The sequence below is a fragment of the Brienomyrus brachyistius genome, chromosome 23, assembly GCF_023856365.1.
Source record: "Brienomyrus brachyistius isolate T26 chromosome 23, BBRACH_0.4, whole genome shotgun sequence".
Classification (NCBI taxonomy): Eukaryota; Metazoa; Chordata; class Actinopteri; order Osteoglossiformes; family Mormyridae; genus Brienomyrus; species Brienomyrus brachyistius.
In genome coordinates, this window is record NC_064555.1 from 4,438,412 (window position 1) to 4,457,688 (window position 19,277).

The following is a 19,277-nucleotide window of genomic DNA, read 5'->3' on the forward strand; positions in this document are numbered from 1 at the left end:
TTTTTGCCTATTCACCCAGAAGAGAATTTATGAGGTCAGGCACTGATGTTGGATATGAAGACCAGGCTCACAGTCTCCGCTCTAATTCATCCTAAAGATGTTTATTGGAATTGAGGTCAGGGCTCTGTGTGGGCCAGTCATTATCTTCCACACCGTACTCATCCAGCCATGTCTTTATGGACCTTGCTTTGTGCACTGGGGCACAGTCGTGTTGGGACAGAAAAGGACCTTCCTTCCCCAAACTGTTCCCATAAAGTTGGAAACATCTAAAATAACAATTCTAGAATATGTACACACACATTTTTGAGAATTCTATGCGTATAACTTTTGAAATCCCAACAGACACACTCCAAACTCCGGTTGAAATCCTTCCCAGAAGACTGGCAGCAGTTATAGCAGCAAAGGGTGGGGGACCAACTCTATATTGACACCTATGGATTTAGAATGGGATGTTCCTGTGGGTATAATGGCCAGGTGTCCCAATACTTTTGTCCATATGGTATATATGTTGAAGTAGTAGTTTCGTCATTTGCTGTAATCCAACTTCTCCATAACACCAGTATCATCCATTACACTGCATGACAGTACCACTCTATACACAGATGAGTCAATATTGTGTTTGCGTGTGTTTTGGTGTCCTGTGCATAAATAATTAATTTGCCATGTTAACTTCCCATTAAAATGACTGCAAAAGGTTTGTTATATTGGGCTAAGTTTTTATATTCCAGATAAGTCAGTATACTAAATGTCCCTGGTTTATGTTTTGACCCTAATAAATTTTTACATTTTAATGCACTTACTATTTTATTTGTGTTATTGAATTTTCTAAATGCCCTTGAACAAAAACCCAGTTGCTAAGGCTGAGCTCCTAGCAAGTTGATTACAGTATTCAGATAATAGCCTACCACTATCTCTACACAAAGAGTCCCAGCTCTCTATGTCACAGTTTCAGGAGAGACCATTGAGATTCTCCACCCACAATAACAACACCCATCCGGGACAGCGTGTCATTCATGTTGACAAAGTATTCATAATTAAAGACAGTTCACATCCATGTCAATAATTTAATGTTCATGTGAATAATAATTGCATCAAATCGGCAAGAAAAACAACAAAATGCGATTCAATCTTGCAAACTCACAGCAACCAAACGAGCAGGCAAACAAAACTAATAGGCTACAATAAAACCGCACTACTGCCAGTTACAAAAAAAACAAACAAAAAACAATACCAGAAAAAGAGAAACGAAACAAATAGAGAAAAACAAGCTATTTACACGGCCCCATGATAAAAACACAAAAGAATGTATCCCGGAATCTGATCGATAGTCCACACTACGTTTTGGTCACCGCTGCACTCACTGTCTCTTCTTCCTATTCGGGGCGACTCCTCGATGCACGTCGCCCGTCAGGCGCATAAAATAAGAGGAAAAATAATAAGCAAATAAATACCCAGACTTCCCGCTAGTTACACCCACAAATACATAAAACTAAATAAAAGCATTCTTTTTAAAACAGCAATATTGCCGTGCAATTAAACCACGTCCGGTCCAGTTGCACGTCGTCTTCTATCAATTCCGATCACTTGATCAATCAAGTTCTCAGTTCCGTTTTCATTGCGTTCCTCCTCGCCAAGGACCAGACAGCCCCCCAAAAACCCGCCTCATTCCGCGCCCCTCACACGATAAATTGGCAAATGAGTCCATTAATTAGTCACACGTCATGAATTACAGATTTCGAAAATGCAACAAAAACATCAAAAGATAGCACGCCACAGCACGCAAATTACAAAGAAAGGAATACAAATCAATCAAAGAAAAAATATTATTTCCACTGCCTACCATACCTCACTCCGGACAAACGCAAAAACAAATAACTGAAAAGTTCGAATTTCAGGCTTATAACATTATTCGATTTTTATGTAATAAGCAGGCACATATTTATATATTTATTTAGAGCAGATTTATTTAAAACTTTTCAAGTTGTTTAACAAATATTTAGAACTTACAACTGGGTTGCTCTAATTTTTTTGAGAATTTCGAAAAGTGATTTGGTGAAAAAGGACGCCTGTATATGTTAGGAATAAGGATTATGATGTGTTACTGGACGATGAAGCCCCCGGATGTAAATACCCCCCCAGTTTCTTTTCATGTGATTCCATAATTCCCAGTTCTGCTTTTCCACTAGGCGGAGCAGTTGTTAAACATATTCTTATGATTATTATCTGACGCTTTTTTTTGTTGAAGGAAGATTGGCATCGAGACTAAAATCCTCGGGGCTAGGCTTAAAATAACTGGGGTTATTAGCCCGAGTGATTGGACCTAAGGACGCCCATGACTGAAGGGTGTTGAACTAGCAACTTTCTGATCACAGACACAGCGCTCTAGCCTGCTGAGCTAACACACTACCGCTATCAATAGCAACAATAATACTCATTATTATTATTTGTATAAATGCATAATTTTGCTGCTCATATTTCTCATATTCTTCAATTGTTGCGTGGGTTTACTCTCTGTTTTCCCTTCCTCAGTCCAAACACAGGTTAGTTATGAAAGCTGGCGTCTGTAAAATGCAGTGTGCGCCCTGCGATCTCACGGTGTTTTCATGCATTGTGTTCTAAGTATTTTCGGAATATTCGCGTCTGCTCACACTGACACAGCTACTTGGAGATGATGGCCTAATTAACTGCTGTAACGGAGTGTTTTCCGCTCCGCAGGAGCGCAGCCCTACCGTCCTGTCTGGCTGCGAACGCAGGCGGCGCGCTTTCCCCGACCGACTCTACTGACTGAGACGCTTTCCGCAACCGCGGCTCTTATAGTGTTTTTCTCAGTCTCTTTTAGTCTCAATACACTGAATTTACAGATAAAATCCACTGGCATTAATTTGTTAACGGCGGCAAACATCATGGATAGCTCGGAAGAAACGCAGTCTCCTGAGCACGAAGCCAAAGCGACGCCTGAGTTGAAGAAGGGAATGTCAATATTTCTGGATGTAAGTAAAATGACAAATGAATCGGTTGACATATGATTTTTGAATTTGTGAAATGCTAAAAATCACTGATCACTTAAGAAAGGGGCAAAATCCTTTAAGAAATCCATGCCCATTTTAGCAACTTCTGAATATTAGAAATTATTTTGTAGTAGTTCACATGAGATTTATATTCAACAGGAACACAATTCCGCACACATATTATTTAAATATCGATTGTCGCCACAGAATTATTGCATGAAAATGTTAGGTATTTAGACTAGGCCTATATGAAAATAAAATTACATATAAATAATAATTATAGCGTAAGTACGAGCAACAGATTATGCTACGTATTGTCAGTTTTTTGAACTGTTGGAAAGAAACGCGATATTAATTTTTACAGTTCTAATAAGAATGTTAATTAATAACTAGGATTTTCAAATTCTCAATAAAACAACCAGCGTGTTGTTTAATTATTATTATTAAACGTGGTAGCTTAATAATAAGGTTTCTGGTCCTCAGTAGCTTACATCCCAAGTGCTGTGACGATATTTGGAAATATGTGTCCTTTAGTATGTATCAAAGGGTTTGTTTTCTCATCATGAGCATGTTTAACCCTTGAAGGACGGCTGAGCAATAAAGAGTAGTTGTCATAGTACAGAAATGACAATTGTCTTAAACTTAAGTTTTGCAGGGATCACCAATGACTGCATTCTGTGCAGATGTACAATAACTCCTAGGGATGTCTATGCCTGTCTTTCCATACTACAGGAAGTGCGTGCATTTCAGAGTATAATCATAATGATGGCACTTCTCATAGAATGATAATGACAGTAACATTGTTAGCGGTATGTTTGCACCTATTTATAATGTGTTGTTACTCCGTATAGTAGCAAAACAAACCTTAATGCTGTCCGTGTGAATATTCTCCAGCGTAGATCCTCACAGGCTGAGTGTTTGTATGATAGTCCTTTCCTCTTTTAGCTCCTCTGTTTTCCATTGAGTATAACCAGATATTTGGTCTCTTTCTGTGTTTTCATTTCAGATTTTACGAAGGGCGGATAAAAATGGTGAGCATTTTGACATCAGGGTTATAATATTGTTCTGTATCAACCATGCACTCTTAAGCAAAATGTATTCATTATATCACTCAGAATGGCACGGGGCTTATTGTCAACTAACAAGCATATTTACTCATTTGTTACGAAAACCTTGGACAAGCCAGTTTGCCCTGTAGCCTCCTTGGACAGAAACGGAAGTGTCCGGAAGGGATTCCCACGTCTTTCATGACGTTTTATGATGATTCTGGCAGCACAGCTGCACTTTCTCGCCATTGCTTTGCACAAGCACAGGGACAGGCGAGTCTCCCAGAGGACAAAACGATGAGCTTGGGCCCCTGGGAACCTTCTGTCATGTTTCCTGTCACATGGCGTGTGACTAAACTGAAGGTTTTGCACACCGGAGCTGTCTGTGAAATGCAAAACACACTGTTGAATAAGCTTCTTGTGGCCCTGTGTCCTTTGCTTGTCCATCCATCCATCCATCCATCCGTCCGTCCGTCCATCCATCCATCCATCCATCCATCCATCCATCCATTCATCCATCCATCCATTTACTTCTCCTGGTTAGGGCTACAGAGATCCTGAGAAGGTGGCATAGGAGACGTGACAAAGGTTCACCTTAGATGGGATGCCAGTCATAGCCCAAATCACCCATTTTCCACTGAACTGCAAAGAAATCGTCACATACGGTGACACACAAGGCATGTGATTCACACAACGACAGCTGGGGAGACCCGTACAGGATGTCACTCTTCAGAATGCATTTATGCCCAACGGCAACAGGCTCGTTATCCACATGAAATCATACTGAGCGACCTGCAAGTTCCTTGGACCAGTAGAGGAATATTTATAAAAGTCAAACAGTAAAATTATTGCAATATGCCAACTCGGGTCAGGTTACAAAAGCAGAATTCCACATTATAATGGGAATTGGTATCACTTTCTATGAATGTCACGTTTATAAGAATCTATGGACACATTCATAACACATTGCAGACGCTCCTCTACTTACGAATGAGATACGTTCTGGACGGATGTTCGTAAATTGAAATGTATGCAGGTCGTTATTCAACATCATTTAAGGGGATATGCAAGTACAAAGAACTAGGATGCTGGGAGTTTGCACGCTACGCTGCTGCGCGGCGGGAGTAGCGGCTGGAAGTCGTACTAGGCGGAATTGGCGAACAGAAAGAAAAAACTGATTTTGCGGACAGGAAACGGGGGCCCAATGAACACAATTTGGACTTACGGTCCTCTTTGTTCGTATGTCTGAAAGTTCGTAAGTTGAAATTCCGTAAGTAGAGGAGCGCCTGTATAATGCATTCATTAAGCATTATAAACATGGCTATAAATATTTTTAAAAAGGCATAACATATTACTGCAATGTTTATTGTGCTTCATGAATGCTTTATGAAGCTCTCATCTATAACGCACTATAGATGCGGTGATACTGCAGTACAAAGCATCCTTAATTCTTATACCGACCATTATAATGCATTATGAAGGTATTTATAGTGCATTATAGATGAGAGCTTCATTGGAGCTTATGAAGCATTATAATCAACACTATAATGCCTTATGGCTGTCAATTGAAGATGCTGTAATGCTTTATTAATTCTTATACCAACCGTTATAATACATTATAGATGGCAGCTTCAAGTAAAGTGTTATGGAGTCTACAGTGACAATCTTCTGTCTGACTTTCCTATGCAATCCATTTCATATTTGGTGTGGATTTTAATAATAAATATGAACGCCAGCGCAAGATTTTTGGAAGGAAACCCTTCGCAGGCATTTGTATCGCTAAAAAATCTCCTTTGATCCTCTTTGAATCTCAGGTATGTTTAAGTGCGACTCACCTTTACTTGTGGATGTCGTGTCTGTTAAAGCCCTTGAGGATTATACAGGTCATCAGGGCAGTGACCTGCAGGAGCTAGACCACGACACACGAACAAGCCCTGTTAGATGTTTCCTGTCTGTATCACGAATGCTGATCTGATTACTTAAGTGATAACCATGTGAAGGAGGCATGCTGAGCTAAATCAGGGGTCTCTAAGGGAAGTATTTACCTCATTCCTTTGAATTTTTCTCTTTAATTAGCGACGCTGTTAACCCCTTATGTCATCTGCAGATGATGGCAAGCTGTCTTTTGATGAGTTCAAGACATACTTCTCAGATGGCGTTCTGACTGGAGACGACCTGAAGGAGCTTTTCCACACAATTGACACCCACAACACAGAGTAAGTATTGACTCTAGTCTCATGCCCCCCAGTAAAACTATGCGTCCCTGTCATCTCTTTTTCCATTGGGGGGAGAGCAGGGGTACTGATATTTATTTGTTTGAAGTTGTAACTACATCGTACTTTTCAGTGACTTACGGAAATGTGTGTGAGTAGCAGGAATGAGGGAAAACATTACAGGATTATTGAATTAATGATTTTTATTCATCCTTTATCCTTTTGTTAATTAACTGTATATTTTACTGGAGTAATTCAGGTTAATTATCTTGCTCAAGGGTAAAACTGCAAAGAATTTTATCGGACTTTAACCTGCAGTTTTAAGATTTGGGATTATGTCCTTATCCGCATGAGTAAGTTGTAAATATTTACACATTGCAAATGAATTTTTGCAACATATGGTTGATAAATGTTGGTGTGAGACAGTAACATTCTTAAAACCCATTGTAATAATCCGTTACTTATTATTGTGTTAATCTTTTAAAAGAAGAGCTGAAAACATGTTATTTGGTATTTGACCTCTGTGTGTCAGAATATATTATAAATTGATTCTCTGGGTTATTTTAGTCTTTGCCATTTAAGGGGAGATTAGTGCTCTTTAGTAACAGTAAATGGGCATTGATTGGTGTAGATTGGGACTGTGTGTGTGTTATGTGGGAGGTGATCCATTGGGATTGTGCTTGTAAAAGGTCAGCAGGAAAAACTCAAAGAGCACATGAAGATCTGTAGATACCTGCCTTGATCTTTCTTTGTCTACATTTAATTTTTCTTTGTTTGTTCGTTGACCGTGTTTCATTATGAGAAAAGTCCATTTCAACACCAGCGTATTTCACATGTTTACAAGCTTTTTAAAGTAGCTAAATATCTGAGTCTCACCTGCCTTTGGCTTTTTTAGAACAGTTTCTACTCTTTAGTATTTAGATCCATGCAGGGTTGCTTCGCGGCTGTCGGAAGGCTGAGAACGACCTCGTTGTTGACAAGATGTTAAAATAGAAGGATTTTCACCCAGTTGTTTATTTTTAGCAATGTCAGTATTAATATTAATCTAAGGCGTATTGATTCACTAGAGGCTTCTCACCCCCTTTTCCTTGATCTCTGATCTGCTTCAGACAGAGTCTCTTTATTGTCCTAAAAACCAGGGCTGTTTGTTAATGCTCTCGATGGCAACTGTCATGACAACAGACAGCCCCGTGGGGACTGTACCCCAGGCATGACACGTACCCAATTCACCAACATCTCTGGCCTTTCTGGCAAGAGTGAAAGGGGGGGGGGCGGGGAGGGAAAGGTGTTTAGCAGAGAGTGTGAGACACACGCAAACCACAAGAGTGTAACAGGCAAAATTTTTGCTAAAATGCAAGCAGCTGCTCAGCTTCCTTCCCAGAACACAAACAGTTTTATTTAGAAACCATTGTTCTTTAATGATAACGTTCTTAGCACGATGATAAGGAAATCATTTGCCTTAATTCTCAGCTATGACCATAGAAGCTGGTTATGTATGCATGTTGTTCTCTGTGATTCATTATCGTGTCTTAATTTAGGCAGGAATCCGGGCATTCAGAAATACACAGTGAGAGGGCTGAAGGGCACAGAGACAAGTCCCTAGTTCATTGCCTGAATCCTGGTAATGTTTCAGTGTACACGGGATTGGTTCACAAGGATAGAGCAGTTGCTGATTGGTTAGGTAATTGTGACTTACTTTGGCTTCCGTCTGCAGTCCAAAGAGATGCTATTAGGCTAAATGGTGTCTGTGAATTGCCCTTAGTGCATGATGGTGTGCCTAGACTGACATTACATCCTGCACCCCCCTGGTCCAGATAGGCGGTTGGAAGATGGAAGATATTCTCCTGTCAACCTCCTGTGCTTGACCTTTGGAAGATAATTATAATTGATACTTTATTGATCCCCTGTAGGGAAATTATCTTTACGCCTCCTCAACTTGCTCTTTGTGGAGTAAGTTGACCGCGAAGGGCTGCCACCCGTAGCGGCGCCCAGGGAGCTGGGGGTTAAGGGTCTTGCTCAAGGCAGGGTTCGAACCTGCGACCTTCTGATTACAAGGACACAGGCTTAGCCCACTGAGCCACACGCTGCCCCCACGTGCTGATATACCACGAATGTCAGAAGAAAATATAAACACCTATATCAACCATTTTTTTTGCTGGTACCTCTAATTTCAGTTCCTACCAAGTGCTTTGCTTCTTTGTCAAAATAATATGGTGAGCATCATACATTGATGGTGCTTCATGCGAATGTCATACCTTCCTTCGTCCAATCCCAAGCCCGGCATGGTTTCCATGGCAGCATTGTCACAAGGCACTCAGCTCATCTGCAGTTTTCGTTTTGATATTCATGTGCTTCTCATGTAGCTTTGGCTTCTAATAATAGTTACTGTAAGACTCCCGGAGTCGCTGGGCGTTTGCTGGTTGGAGTGTCAGGCTGTGAAACCCAGACACGGAAGATACATGGAGTGACACTATATCACTAGTGGCTTTATTTTCAGTACAGAACCCCTTGAAATTGTTTAAACCGTGTCATATATGTACATAGATACACACATATATACATAGATACACACATATATACATAGATACACACATATGTAAACAAACAAAATATGAGGTATTTTTTGTTGTTTGATTGTATTCATATATCTTTTTAGGGACCTGAAAAATGATCCCCATAATGTCAAAATAACAGGCTTTTATTATATTTGGGGAACATTTGGCCCCACAATGTAATCTAAACATAACCCACGCGCACAAACACACACACACACAAACACACACAAATATATATATAAAGGGGCATTTTGTTTTAACTATGAATCATATGGCATGTGAAGGTTATTTACAACCAGTTGTTTGGAGAATATCTCGGATGACGCCCACCTTTGGTGTGTATCATCCTACCACGCCGAATGGCTGCTTTGTGCCGGGATGGATAATTCTCACTCAGCCATGAAGGGCCTCGTCCACTGGTGCCGCTTATGAGTTGGGTTATAAACACAAGGACAAAGAGCTACAAACTGATCTGCTGTCACGTGTAAAAGGAGAATCGCTGGACTGTTAGCTCAGCAGCAGTAGCCTGGTCCCAGCCCATGCCTGTATGCAGCCCAAATTTAATGCACTCTGCACAGGCAGAGTTTTTAAACAGCTCGGGTTTGGTAATAATAAACTAGAAAGTTCAATAAAAAATGTTTAAATCATAATTAATGTCCTCTGTACCCCAGGGATATTACCACCTTACTACATCAGTGTATATGTAGATTTTTGTTGTATTCTTTGTTATATAATATGTTTATGATTCATGATTTATAGTCCGATGCCTTCACAACTTCCATGTGTCTTTGAACAAATATAAGAAAATATTATTTTTTGTTTATTTGGGTTCATTTTTGGTTAACCGGTCTTTCCCATCTTTCTTCAGCAATGTGGACACGGATGAATTGTGCGGTAAGAATTACCGATTTCTTACTCGTCCAGAAACAAACCAATTTGGTATTTCAAACGCCTTAAGATTTGAACTGTAAATTGAGACGTGACATTGAAATTTTAGATGCATTATCCCTGTCAAATAATCGTTTTTTTCTTTTTGTTACTTACTTGGTAGAATACTTTTCCCAGCACCTCGGTGAATACAAGCATGTACTTGCGGCTTTGGAGGATTTAAACGTTTCCATCCTGGAGGCCATGGACAAAACCAAGAAGGTGTGTGCTTTATTACACGCGTGTGTTGGGCTCCTGCGTGTGTGTGCTTGTCTTTGCAGTTTTAGAGGCATTATGCAGCATGAGCCACAGCCCTGTCGCATGACCCTGAATATAAGTTCATTTTACCCCTTGGTGGGTTGTGACTGAAAGCACACAGAGGTACAGCAGTGACCTTTATGCCCTTTGTCTGCTTCCAGTTCTATTCCTTCAGCTAAAGGGTATACACTGTATATATATAAATATATATGTGTCGTGTTGTTGCTGTCTTGGGGTATTGGAGAGTGTTTCTGTGATTCATAATAAACTAAGTGTATATTTACAAATAGCTGAATTGCAGTCAATCTGAAGCCTTTTACCTGTTATTCCCGATTTTGTCTTGCATCACCTGGGAGGACAGGAGGCCGCAAAGCACTTTTTTACGCTTGCTTTCTTCATCCAGACTGACGTCATTAATTTAGTTTTTTTGTCCTATAGAGCTGCCGTAAGTTGTGCATTGTTTGAGCGGGGAGCAGTCAGGGTGAGTGTGCCGGGCGCTTAGGGAGGTCGCGCGTGTTCGCACGACTCTTCACGGCTCGTTTGCACGTACAAATATCAAATTTTTAATGCGGGTGGCTTCACCGGCAGCCTGCTGTTTCGGAGCTCTCAGGAGTGCAGGCTTTTGCATGCTTCCTTGTCAGACGGTCAGGGTTAAGCCTTTCACCCTGCAGTTTTTCCTCCATAGCGGCACTAGGCCCTCTGAAATCTGTTGTCTTTGGCAGATGTAACTAAAGACCTGACTCCACGTGCCCCATCCCCATGCGTGAATTACTCCTTAATTATGCCCAGTCTTCCTAGACAGAGCCAGATATACTTAAAAAAACACCATCTTCCTTAGATCAGGCAGGGTGTGTCCTACGCCAGGGCGCTGCCCCATTTCTTACTGCTCCCATAAAAGGAATCTCTAATCAGTGTCTTTTTAATCACCGCTTCCTGATCGTGTAGCCCGGGTGTCATTTTTAAATTAATCCCGCGTCACTCAGAGCTCACTTAAGTCTTCAGACAAAGGCTTCCGGCCGTGATCCGCGACAATAATAGCCGCAACCAGCTACACGCTTTTGGAGATGCTTGGAATTAGCATAGTGATAAAGCAGAAATAAAATATTAAATGTTTTACTGAAATGTTTTCCAAACGTTTGGTAGAGCAGTCAGTGGTTCTTCAAAGCTCTCGGCTGTTTATTTAGCGTTTCTTCCCGTGGCAGCTGCTCCGTGAGATAAGTTGCTGATGGGGAGGTGAGTCATATGTAACCTTGGAACAAGAAAAGGTTCATGGGAGAGAAAAGGCAGTTTGGCGTTTCCCCTATTTTCTTCACTGAGGATGCAGATGGCAGAAGAGCAGCAGCTCCGATCGGAACATCACAGGCTCAGACGTTATCAATGTCTTACTTTCTCTCATCACCCATCCATCTATTTTCCAGTCACTTATCAAGTATAAAGTCACTGGCAGAGGTGGATAGTTTAGGTACGGGGAGTAAAAATCCAGACCAAGATTTTGTTTCAACCAACCAATTGAGTCACATTTATCGAATACTCAGCTGGTTGGCCGAAACAAAATTTTGGCCTGGATTTTTACTTTCTGGTCCTGAACTATCCACCTCTGGTCGCAGAGGCCCAAAGCTGATTCCTGGTGAATTAAGGCAGCGGACTATGGGCAATGTAGGAAACCTGCTAGCGTATCTGTGCGTCTTTGGACTGCGGGTGGAAACAGTGCATGCTCTACCCAAAGAGCAGAGAGGGGATCTAAAGCCCCCTACATATTTCATAAGAAAGCGGAGTCCGCCGGCTCCTGGGGGATAACTGCAGGTTAAGGAAATTCAAAGATGAAATTACTCAGCAGACCCTGGGATTTGAACCTGTAATTTCCATATTATAAACACGGCCTCCCAATCCACTGCGCCACACGCCACCCAGTGCTGCTTTCTTTGGAGCACGACTCGATTTGCTGCTGTCATTCACACGTTACTTAGATGAGAGCCAGTTTGAGAAATCGTCGCCTTAGAGCTGCCTTCCCTCCTTTACGCTTCAGGCCATAATTAATGTCCCCATTCTGTGCTCTGAAATCCGACCGCTGTCCTCCAAGCTGCCAGTGAACACACTGCGAAACCCCCATCCTGGCAGCTCTGTCAATGAAACCCAAATTCTGTTAAAATAGCAGCCTACTGACTGACTAATGTGCTACTGGTACTGCAGTGTGAATCACGTACTGGAATACAAGACTTTATATAAAAAGTACCACTGAGCTGGCCATTGGTTTAATGATTAATCTTTTGCATAAGTCTGATCTTAAGGATGCTTGGGGGGGGGGGGGGTTACTCCACGGCTCTCACGCACAGGAGTACCTGGGATCTACTCGCCTGGAGCAGTTTGTCACTCGCTTCCTGCTGAAGGAGACCAGCAGTCAGCTACAGTCGCTGCAGAGCTCACTGGAGTGTGCCGTGGAGGCCACCGCGGAGCAGATGTACCCGGAAAGGTGAGCACCTTTCCTCACGATCACGCAGATCAATGCTGCAGAATGATGGGGATGTGGGGCTGAAGCAAAATGTATGGGGCATGCTGTGTGAATGCATGTCTTAAGGAGAATGGCAAGCTTAGACCTCCTGTCCCTGCATTTGGATCCAGCCTCCAGAAGGGTGAGCTGGGGTTAGACTTAGACTTGACTTAGACTTAGACTTGACTTAGACTTGACTTAGACTTAGACTTAGACTTGACATTATTGATCCCCTTTGGGGTGAAATTCATTTGGTCCAGCAACAGGTTTCCAGAGGGCAAAAACAATATAGTGAGGAAAGTATGAACTGATATAAATAGGAACTAAAAAACAATTTTAACAGTTTAGAGCAGATATATAGAATTACTGAAAAACGTAATCAGTTTTTATTTAATCAGAAATAAAAATGACGTTATAAATTCAAAGAAAATAAAACAATACCCTAAAGTAATGTTCATACTCATGAAAATTCTTATGCATCCCCCCCTTCCTACATCAACCAGAAAACAGAAACCATGCCCCCCCGTGCCCTATATTACCCCCCCCCCTCGCCCTATATACCAAGCATCTAACACAGAAAGAAAAATCGATCAAAATACAATATACGTAAATTTCCATTACTAGTGAACGTGCATAAACAAAACAGTGACATTATATCGCTCACACTGTAACATGTTAACAGCCACAGCACATATTTCTATTTCAGAAGCCCCTCAGATGACAGGCCCCCACCCCCAAGCTGGCTGTGCCACTTTGCTCGCATAAAGAGACCTTCTGCACAACCCACTGCCAATCTGCCTCAAGATTAAATCGAGTTTCTCCACAGGCAGAAAGAAAACTATTAGCAAGCTAAGAAAAAGTTGTTTGATGGCTGGACAGTGTTAGAAATCCAGGAATATCTGGGCATGTAAGTGCAGCAAGTTATTTTCTCCATTTTTTGCAGGGAAGAGCGGTATTTGGGGCAATTTTACAATCTGACCTTTGAATAAATTAGGTCATGAAATTGACTGTCAGGTCAATGCCTCAAAATAAAAGCTGCCAAAAAACGTGATTTATTATATATTATAAAATTCTTCATAAATTTTATTATAGGCTATTAATTGATCATATTTAGTGTGAATTTTGAACTAGCAATGGAGTTGACCTTAACTTAACAGGTAGGGTTCACAGATGTACCTGAAAAACTGAAATGTCATTAGAGTTACATGCTGTTAGGCTGGCCTGCCTTTTGTCCCGGCTGGACCCCCCACCTTGTGCCCCATGCTGCCTGGCATAGGCTCCAATCCCCCCCCCCCAAACAGTACTCAGGATAAGCAGCTGAAAATTTGTGGGTAGAAGTCACATCAAAAGAGTGAAACGGAGGGATGTTTGTATTCTTATTGCTGCTATTGTTTCCTGTCATTGTCAGTAGTATTACAGTGGCTGGTGTCCAGGGCAAAGTGAACCTGCGTTCTCTGTTTGCTATTCTGTCTGATGTGGTTCTCTGAAGCTCCCTGAAGCAGCGGGTGGAAAGATGAGGGCCGAGCCCTGTGGGTGGGGGGGTCTGTCTTTGGGTGTGTGGCTGTGTACAGTCACTTAGCACAGAACCCTATGACCATGCTGGGACGTAACAAGAGCCTTGGAGGCCCCCCCCACTGTATAACCTGCAGGGGTGTACAGATGGAAACAGCAGACAGACATTCTGATATCAGCCTGAGTCACATTTTGTCTGTGTAACCTTAGTGTTTCTGACAGAGATGTTGCTCCTCAGGGTTGACATCACTCAGGATCTCATTGATTGGTGCCATTTCTTGTGGAAGAATCTGCATATTTTGCCCCTGGATGGTTATGGGCAAGACTATGCACAGCATTAAAAAAAGATACAGTTTGGCAGTGGGGGGGGGGGGGGGGGGGTGGCAGGGGCTCGATCCCAGTGAGGGAAGCCTGCTCTGTGTGTTTTCTTCGCAGGCACAGACTGGCGAAACCGGAGGGGCTGGCTATCCAGTGCTCAGGGAGGCGATCAAACAGGAGACTTCAAAGGAATAACAGCCTTTCTCCAAGCACCCCCCTCCTCAGCAACGCCAATTCAGGTGACTTCCTGTTCATGGATGGCATGGCAGACCGTCACTGAAAAAAGAACCAAGCCTCTTACTTAATACTTTCATCTTTGCTGACTTACACGATGTTTATTTACAGCCAGTATGTTCTGTTGGGTCCATCTGTTGGATCTTTGGAAAAGATAGAGATCAAAATAATAACTCTAATAGCTAATGGCTTTTGCAAACCGAGGCCCCAGCTGGCTATGAAAAGGTGAAATCTTTGCTGTCAAAAATGGAAACAGTGTGAAAGCTGCCAGCTTGTCTTTTGATGATCAGGTCTTTACGAAGAGGACAACCGATGGATGACTCAGATCGACAGACTCCAGAAACTCATTGACCGCTTAGAGACTAAGGTACTGAGATGTCAATTCTTAGCATCTCCATGTAGACTTGCCCACAGCTTTTTGCCAGGTGAGTCACACTGTGGATAATAGCCTGTACTTGCTGCCTTCTTGCCTCCATGTAATTATTTCTTCTCTGCCATATCTGTATCTCCTCAAACCGCCAGGATCCATCCTAAGAAGTATGTCAAAATCACACGGTCCCAGTAACCCATGGTTTGACGCATTTTATTTTTCCACAGGAGCTGCGCCTTGAACCTGTCGAAGAGGAAGTTTCGGGAGGGACGACCGAATCAGTAACTACCTCGGAATGAGTCGTTCTTAACACTCATCCCAAGACCCCACAACACTATGGATCCTGAGGAAATCAGAGCTAGAAATTCAACACAGTAATCAAAGTGACCCACGCATCATGTGACCTGTTTGGCCAAAGAAAAATGTTGTATTATTGCTACAATATATTCCACCGTCCTTGACACGCATCACCCCGATCGGAAAGTCTGCACCTTACAGTACACTGACCCAGAGCGGTGGCTATGCTACGCTACGCTGTCAGGTGACTGGAGCATCATGCATCTCGAATCTCCCTCCTTTCTTGCCTTTCTCCGCAGCACATTCTGATCGTCCAGCGGCAGCTGCCGGTTCTCGAGGAGGAGATGGAGGACTTCCGTCTGGCCCTCCGGCAGTATGTGGAGCGCAGCAGCACCCAGAACGGCTGCCTGCAGTGAGTTCTCTCACGTCACTGACGCACTCGCTTTCACTTTTACTTCTCAGAGCTCACACTGCTCGGTGACAGAAGGCTCTCTGCTCCCAGGCCGCTGGGGAGACGCCTCCGGGCATTGAGATCACAGGGCCATTTAAGGAGCAAGTGGGAGTAGGGGTTTCTTACCCGGAAACCAGAACCATTCAATTTGCCACTAGAACCCACCCCCCCTCACCTCCCCGGTCAACAAGTTTTACCAGTCCGTGACATTTTTGCTCGGACATCAAATGATTGGGGACTTTTAAGTTAGAGGGTAGGGCCACATGCCAAACATTTACAACCACTGCAGTAATATGGGGGCCCTCAGAAGCTCACCTAATGCTTGACACCCTCCAGCTAATAGACACCGATGACGAGCCAACTGCAGCTCGGCTCTCAGCACGCCCGTCACACCGAATGTCCGCTTCCTACTCAGACTGACCTGCTATAAAACGCTGATCTAGGTTCTTTCTTTCTTAACACAGTATTCCCCATTCAGGAATGACCAGTTAATCCCAGCACAGGCGTCCTTCTCTGTGTGACAATAGCTTACGATGACATGCGGCTCGGCAGGTTCGGCCTCTGTGCTTGGAAGGTCACTAGTTTGAATCCTGCCTGTGGCAGAATAGTCACATCACTGTTGGGTACTTAAGCAAGGCCCTGAACAACCCCCCCCCCAGAACAATGCTCCAGGGGAAGTAGATAAATGGCCTGACCCTGTGTTTTAACCCCAAGCCCTGCTCTCTACTGTGTATCTGTCTCAATGGACAGAAGGTAGTTGATGTGAAAACTAAAGTTTCCTAATGTACCTTTGCAAATGGCAAATAAAGCCGTGACAATGGGCTTCCCCGCCACAGGAAGGCCAGCAGGCCCTGAACTCCAGCCTCCATGTCCTCGATCGACCAGCATCCCTGCTCACTCTATGCCCAGTCCTCTCTTTTCCTTTATTTTCATGAAGACGTAGAAGAAGCACACTTCCCCACTTGTAACTCAGCTGCTGTAAGGATGCTTGCGAACATCCAGCACATCCACACCACATCCAGTTTCTCCCTTTTACTTCTTTCCCGGCAGCATCGTGGTACAGAAGCTTGCTGATGAATCCCGCTTCATAGTCTACGAGTTCTGGGAACGTAGCAGCGTCTGGAAGAAGTAAGTGTGAATGCAGACAGAAAGCATCAGCGCTGCATTAGTGCAGGACTATCCTGGCAGCAGCCCAACCTGGGGAAAAATAAACTAGTTGTATCCCCCCCTTCCCCGGACTTGGTAAGGTTTCCCCCCTCCTAGTCCCTGCTTTGTAAATGGTGCAGTTTAACAGCTTTTTATATATTAATCCCAGTGAAGAATGACTGGGAAGAATGTGATTCGTGTGGGCCTTCCTCTCTCTGCATGCAGCCACCTTCAGGCCAACCACAGTAAGACTTTCCAGAGGTGTAATGTGGACTTCCTGGAGAGCCCTGAGGTCGTCACCACCATGCTAGTTCCTGGTATATCACCTCCTGTTACATGTTCCTTTTATCAATGCGCCGACACGCGGCACCTATTAGGTAAATGTTTCCTCATGCTGTAAGTCAGGGCTGGTCGCACACAGTGTGTCATCGCTGAGAGTAAGTGGTGAATGTTTGGGAGGCGTGGAAGTGATGAAGCATGCTGGGGGGGGGGGGGTTTAGTGCCACCAGTGGTTTGCTATATCAGCACCCCCATCAGTAGGTGGCTACCTGTCGCTTATAGCATGGCTCTTCAAATCTGGACCTCGATACCAAATCCAGGCCATGTTTTCAGTTCTTCCAGGTAGTTAGTTTAATAATTACTGATTCTGATTGGCCAGGGGCTTCACACCTGACTCACAGGTAAAGGAAGGCTGGAAAATCAGCAGGGCTCAGACCGTAGGACTGCTGTAGTCATTATTGCTCTTCCAGACATCTGACAATCGAATGAACATTCTTTAAAGACACTATAACTGGCAGTTTTAGAAGGAAAGCTCCCATGGTCTGAATGCAGCCCAAGGCAGACTTTATTCTCGGGGGTGATGTTTCCTAACTGTGGTCTTTCCTTTTCTACATCAGCTTCATGGTGGGTTCTGAACAATAACTGACCAGGGCACGGAGGCCAGCCTGTGATCACGCAAGCCGCCGAAGCTATCCCTCGTGTCGGTGAACGCCACGAAACATGAACACGTTGAACCCTTCGTCCATGCATCGCGCCCCCTGCTGCTCACGTGATGATTTATCGTGCTATATTATTAGTGTATGACTCGATCTAAGACTTTACACAGTGCACCGCGTACATTTGTTGGTCAGTGCGGTTGTGTCCACGTGCATAAACATCTAAGCGGTTTTTGAGATTATTTCGTGGATACATTTTGCCGTGTAGCACCTTGGCTGTAGTCTAGGAGTTTCGTAGTGAAGCAAACAGCGCCATTTAGTTGAATTGTAACATACGGTCTTCCAAATTCGTTACACTAAGACCATCAAGGTGTTGATTCCCCCGGGGAACGGTCCACTATTATAAATAGCCCACCGATCAGTTCGCTTTCACGTTGTGTTGTGAAAGGAATTTCCAGTAGATGTAGCTTTTCCTGTCATGGGGTAAAAACAGTGTTTCAAAGCGTCTGCCAGTATTTTATTAAAATAAAATATTCATCCACCTCCAGACTTTAAACTTAATGAACGCCTGTCTTTCCGCATTAAGTGCCTGGTGTCCCCATTCCATCATAGCATCCACATAAATGGTACTCTAAGTCTGAGAAGTTGACACCCTAAATACGTGACTTTCTTCATCCGTTATTTAACAAATGCATCGTGCGATACATATTGTGAAAGTAACAATATTGTGCTACAAGAAAAAAAAAAAACGATATATTGGATATTTCTATGTGTTTGCATATTGAAATCAGGGTCTGGATGCGGCACCTTTTGTGATGAACCCATTTTCATTCCCAACATCACGCACTTTTCGGCACAGTTACAACAGAATATTGACCAAAAAAAATTATCAGTAAAGTGTTGCTTTAAAAGGTACAGCATGGAATTTACAGCATCCTTTAGGATCTGGCTGCAGCTTATGCAGCTTTAAACCCAGTGTGAATAACGTGCTGCCTCATTTCCCATGGGAAGTTAGAGATTATTTACCCGGAGAAATACAGGCACCGAATTACGAAGCAGCCGAACTATTTTATAGAGAGAGAAACCAAAAAAAAATTGACAATATCGCCATCTTGTGGAAGTTTTAAGTCTAGATGCCACACCAGAATTGTGGATGGAAAATGGGCACGATCTTTCCATCTCTAATAACCACTTATCCTTTAAATAAGAGAAATAAAAGGAAGAGGATGATAAAGTGGATAAGTGAACAGAGACCACACCTCAGATGAAATCCAATGAAATCACACCGGAAGTCTCCAAGCACCTGATGCTGATGGTGAAGACGCCCACTGTCCAGGAAAATCGCAACAGGTCACATTGTAATGTTCGCCAATATGCTTTACTTTCTCTGAAACGTTTTCCCCGGAAAGTAAGCAGCGGCATATTATATCAAGCATTTAGTTTCCAAAATCTTGAGCAACACTGAAACTGTCCCACTCCACTAGAGGGCACTATTGCCAAGAGTTGGGCTGGCTTTTTT

General features: G+C 43.1%; 1 protein-coding gene across 1 annotated transcript; it reads left to right on the plus strand.

The window, feature by feature from the left end:
* The first annotated feature begins 2,494 nt into the window (after positions 1-2,494).
* On the plus strand, positions 2,495-18,519 carry necab1 (N-terminal EF-hand calcium binding protein 1). Its single transcript, XM_048994524.1, has 13 exons — positions 2,495-2,990; positions 4,015-4,039; positions 6,162-6,270; positions 9,691-9,716; positions 9,874-9,971; positions 12,341-12,477; positions 14,443-14,564; positions 14,850-14,926; positions 15,157-15,210; positions 15,526-15,638; positions 16,728-16,805; positions 17,049-17,140; positions 17,720-18,519. Exons 1-13 carry the CDS (start codon positions 2,904-2,906, stop codon positions 17,746-17,748), a joined length of 1,047 nt encoding a protein of 348 aa, XP_048850481.1. The 5' UTR covers positions 2,495-2,903; the 3' UTR covers positions 17,749-18,519.
* The last annotated feature ends 758 nt before the right edge of the window (positions 18,520-19,277 follow it).

Excerpts from the sequence above, each read along its gene's own strand:
- necab1 (XM_048994524.1), top strand. The coding sequence starts at position 2,904 with ATGGATAGCTCGGAAGAAACGCAGTCTCCTGAGCACGAAGCCAAAGCG. Across the intron at positions 14,927-15,156 it reads TTGACCGCTTAGAGACTAAG|GAGCTGCGCCTTGAACCTGT; the intron begins GTACTGAGATGT and ends ATTTTTCCACAG. Across the intron at positions 15,211-15,525 it reads CGGGAGGGACGACCGAATCA|CACATTCTGATCGTCCAGCG; the intron begins GTAACTACCTCG and ends CTTTCTCCGCAG.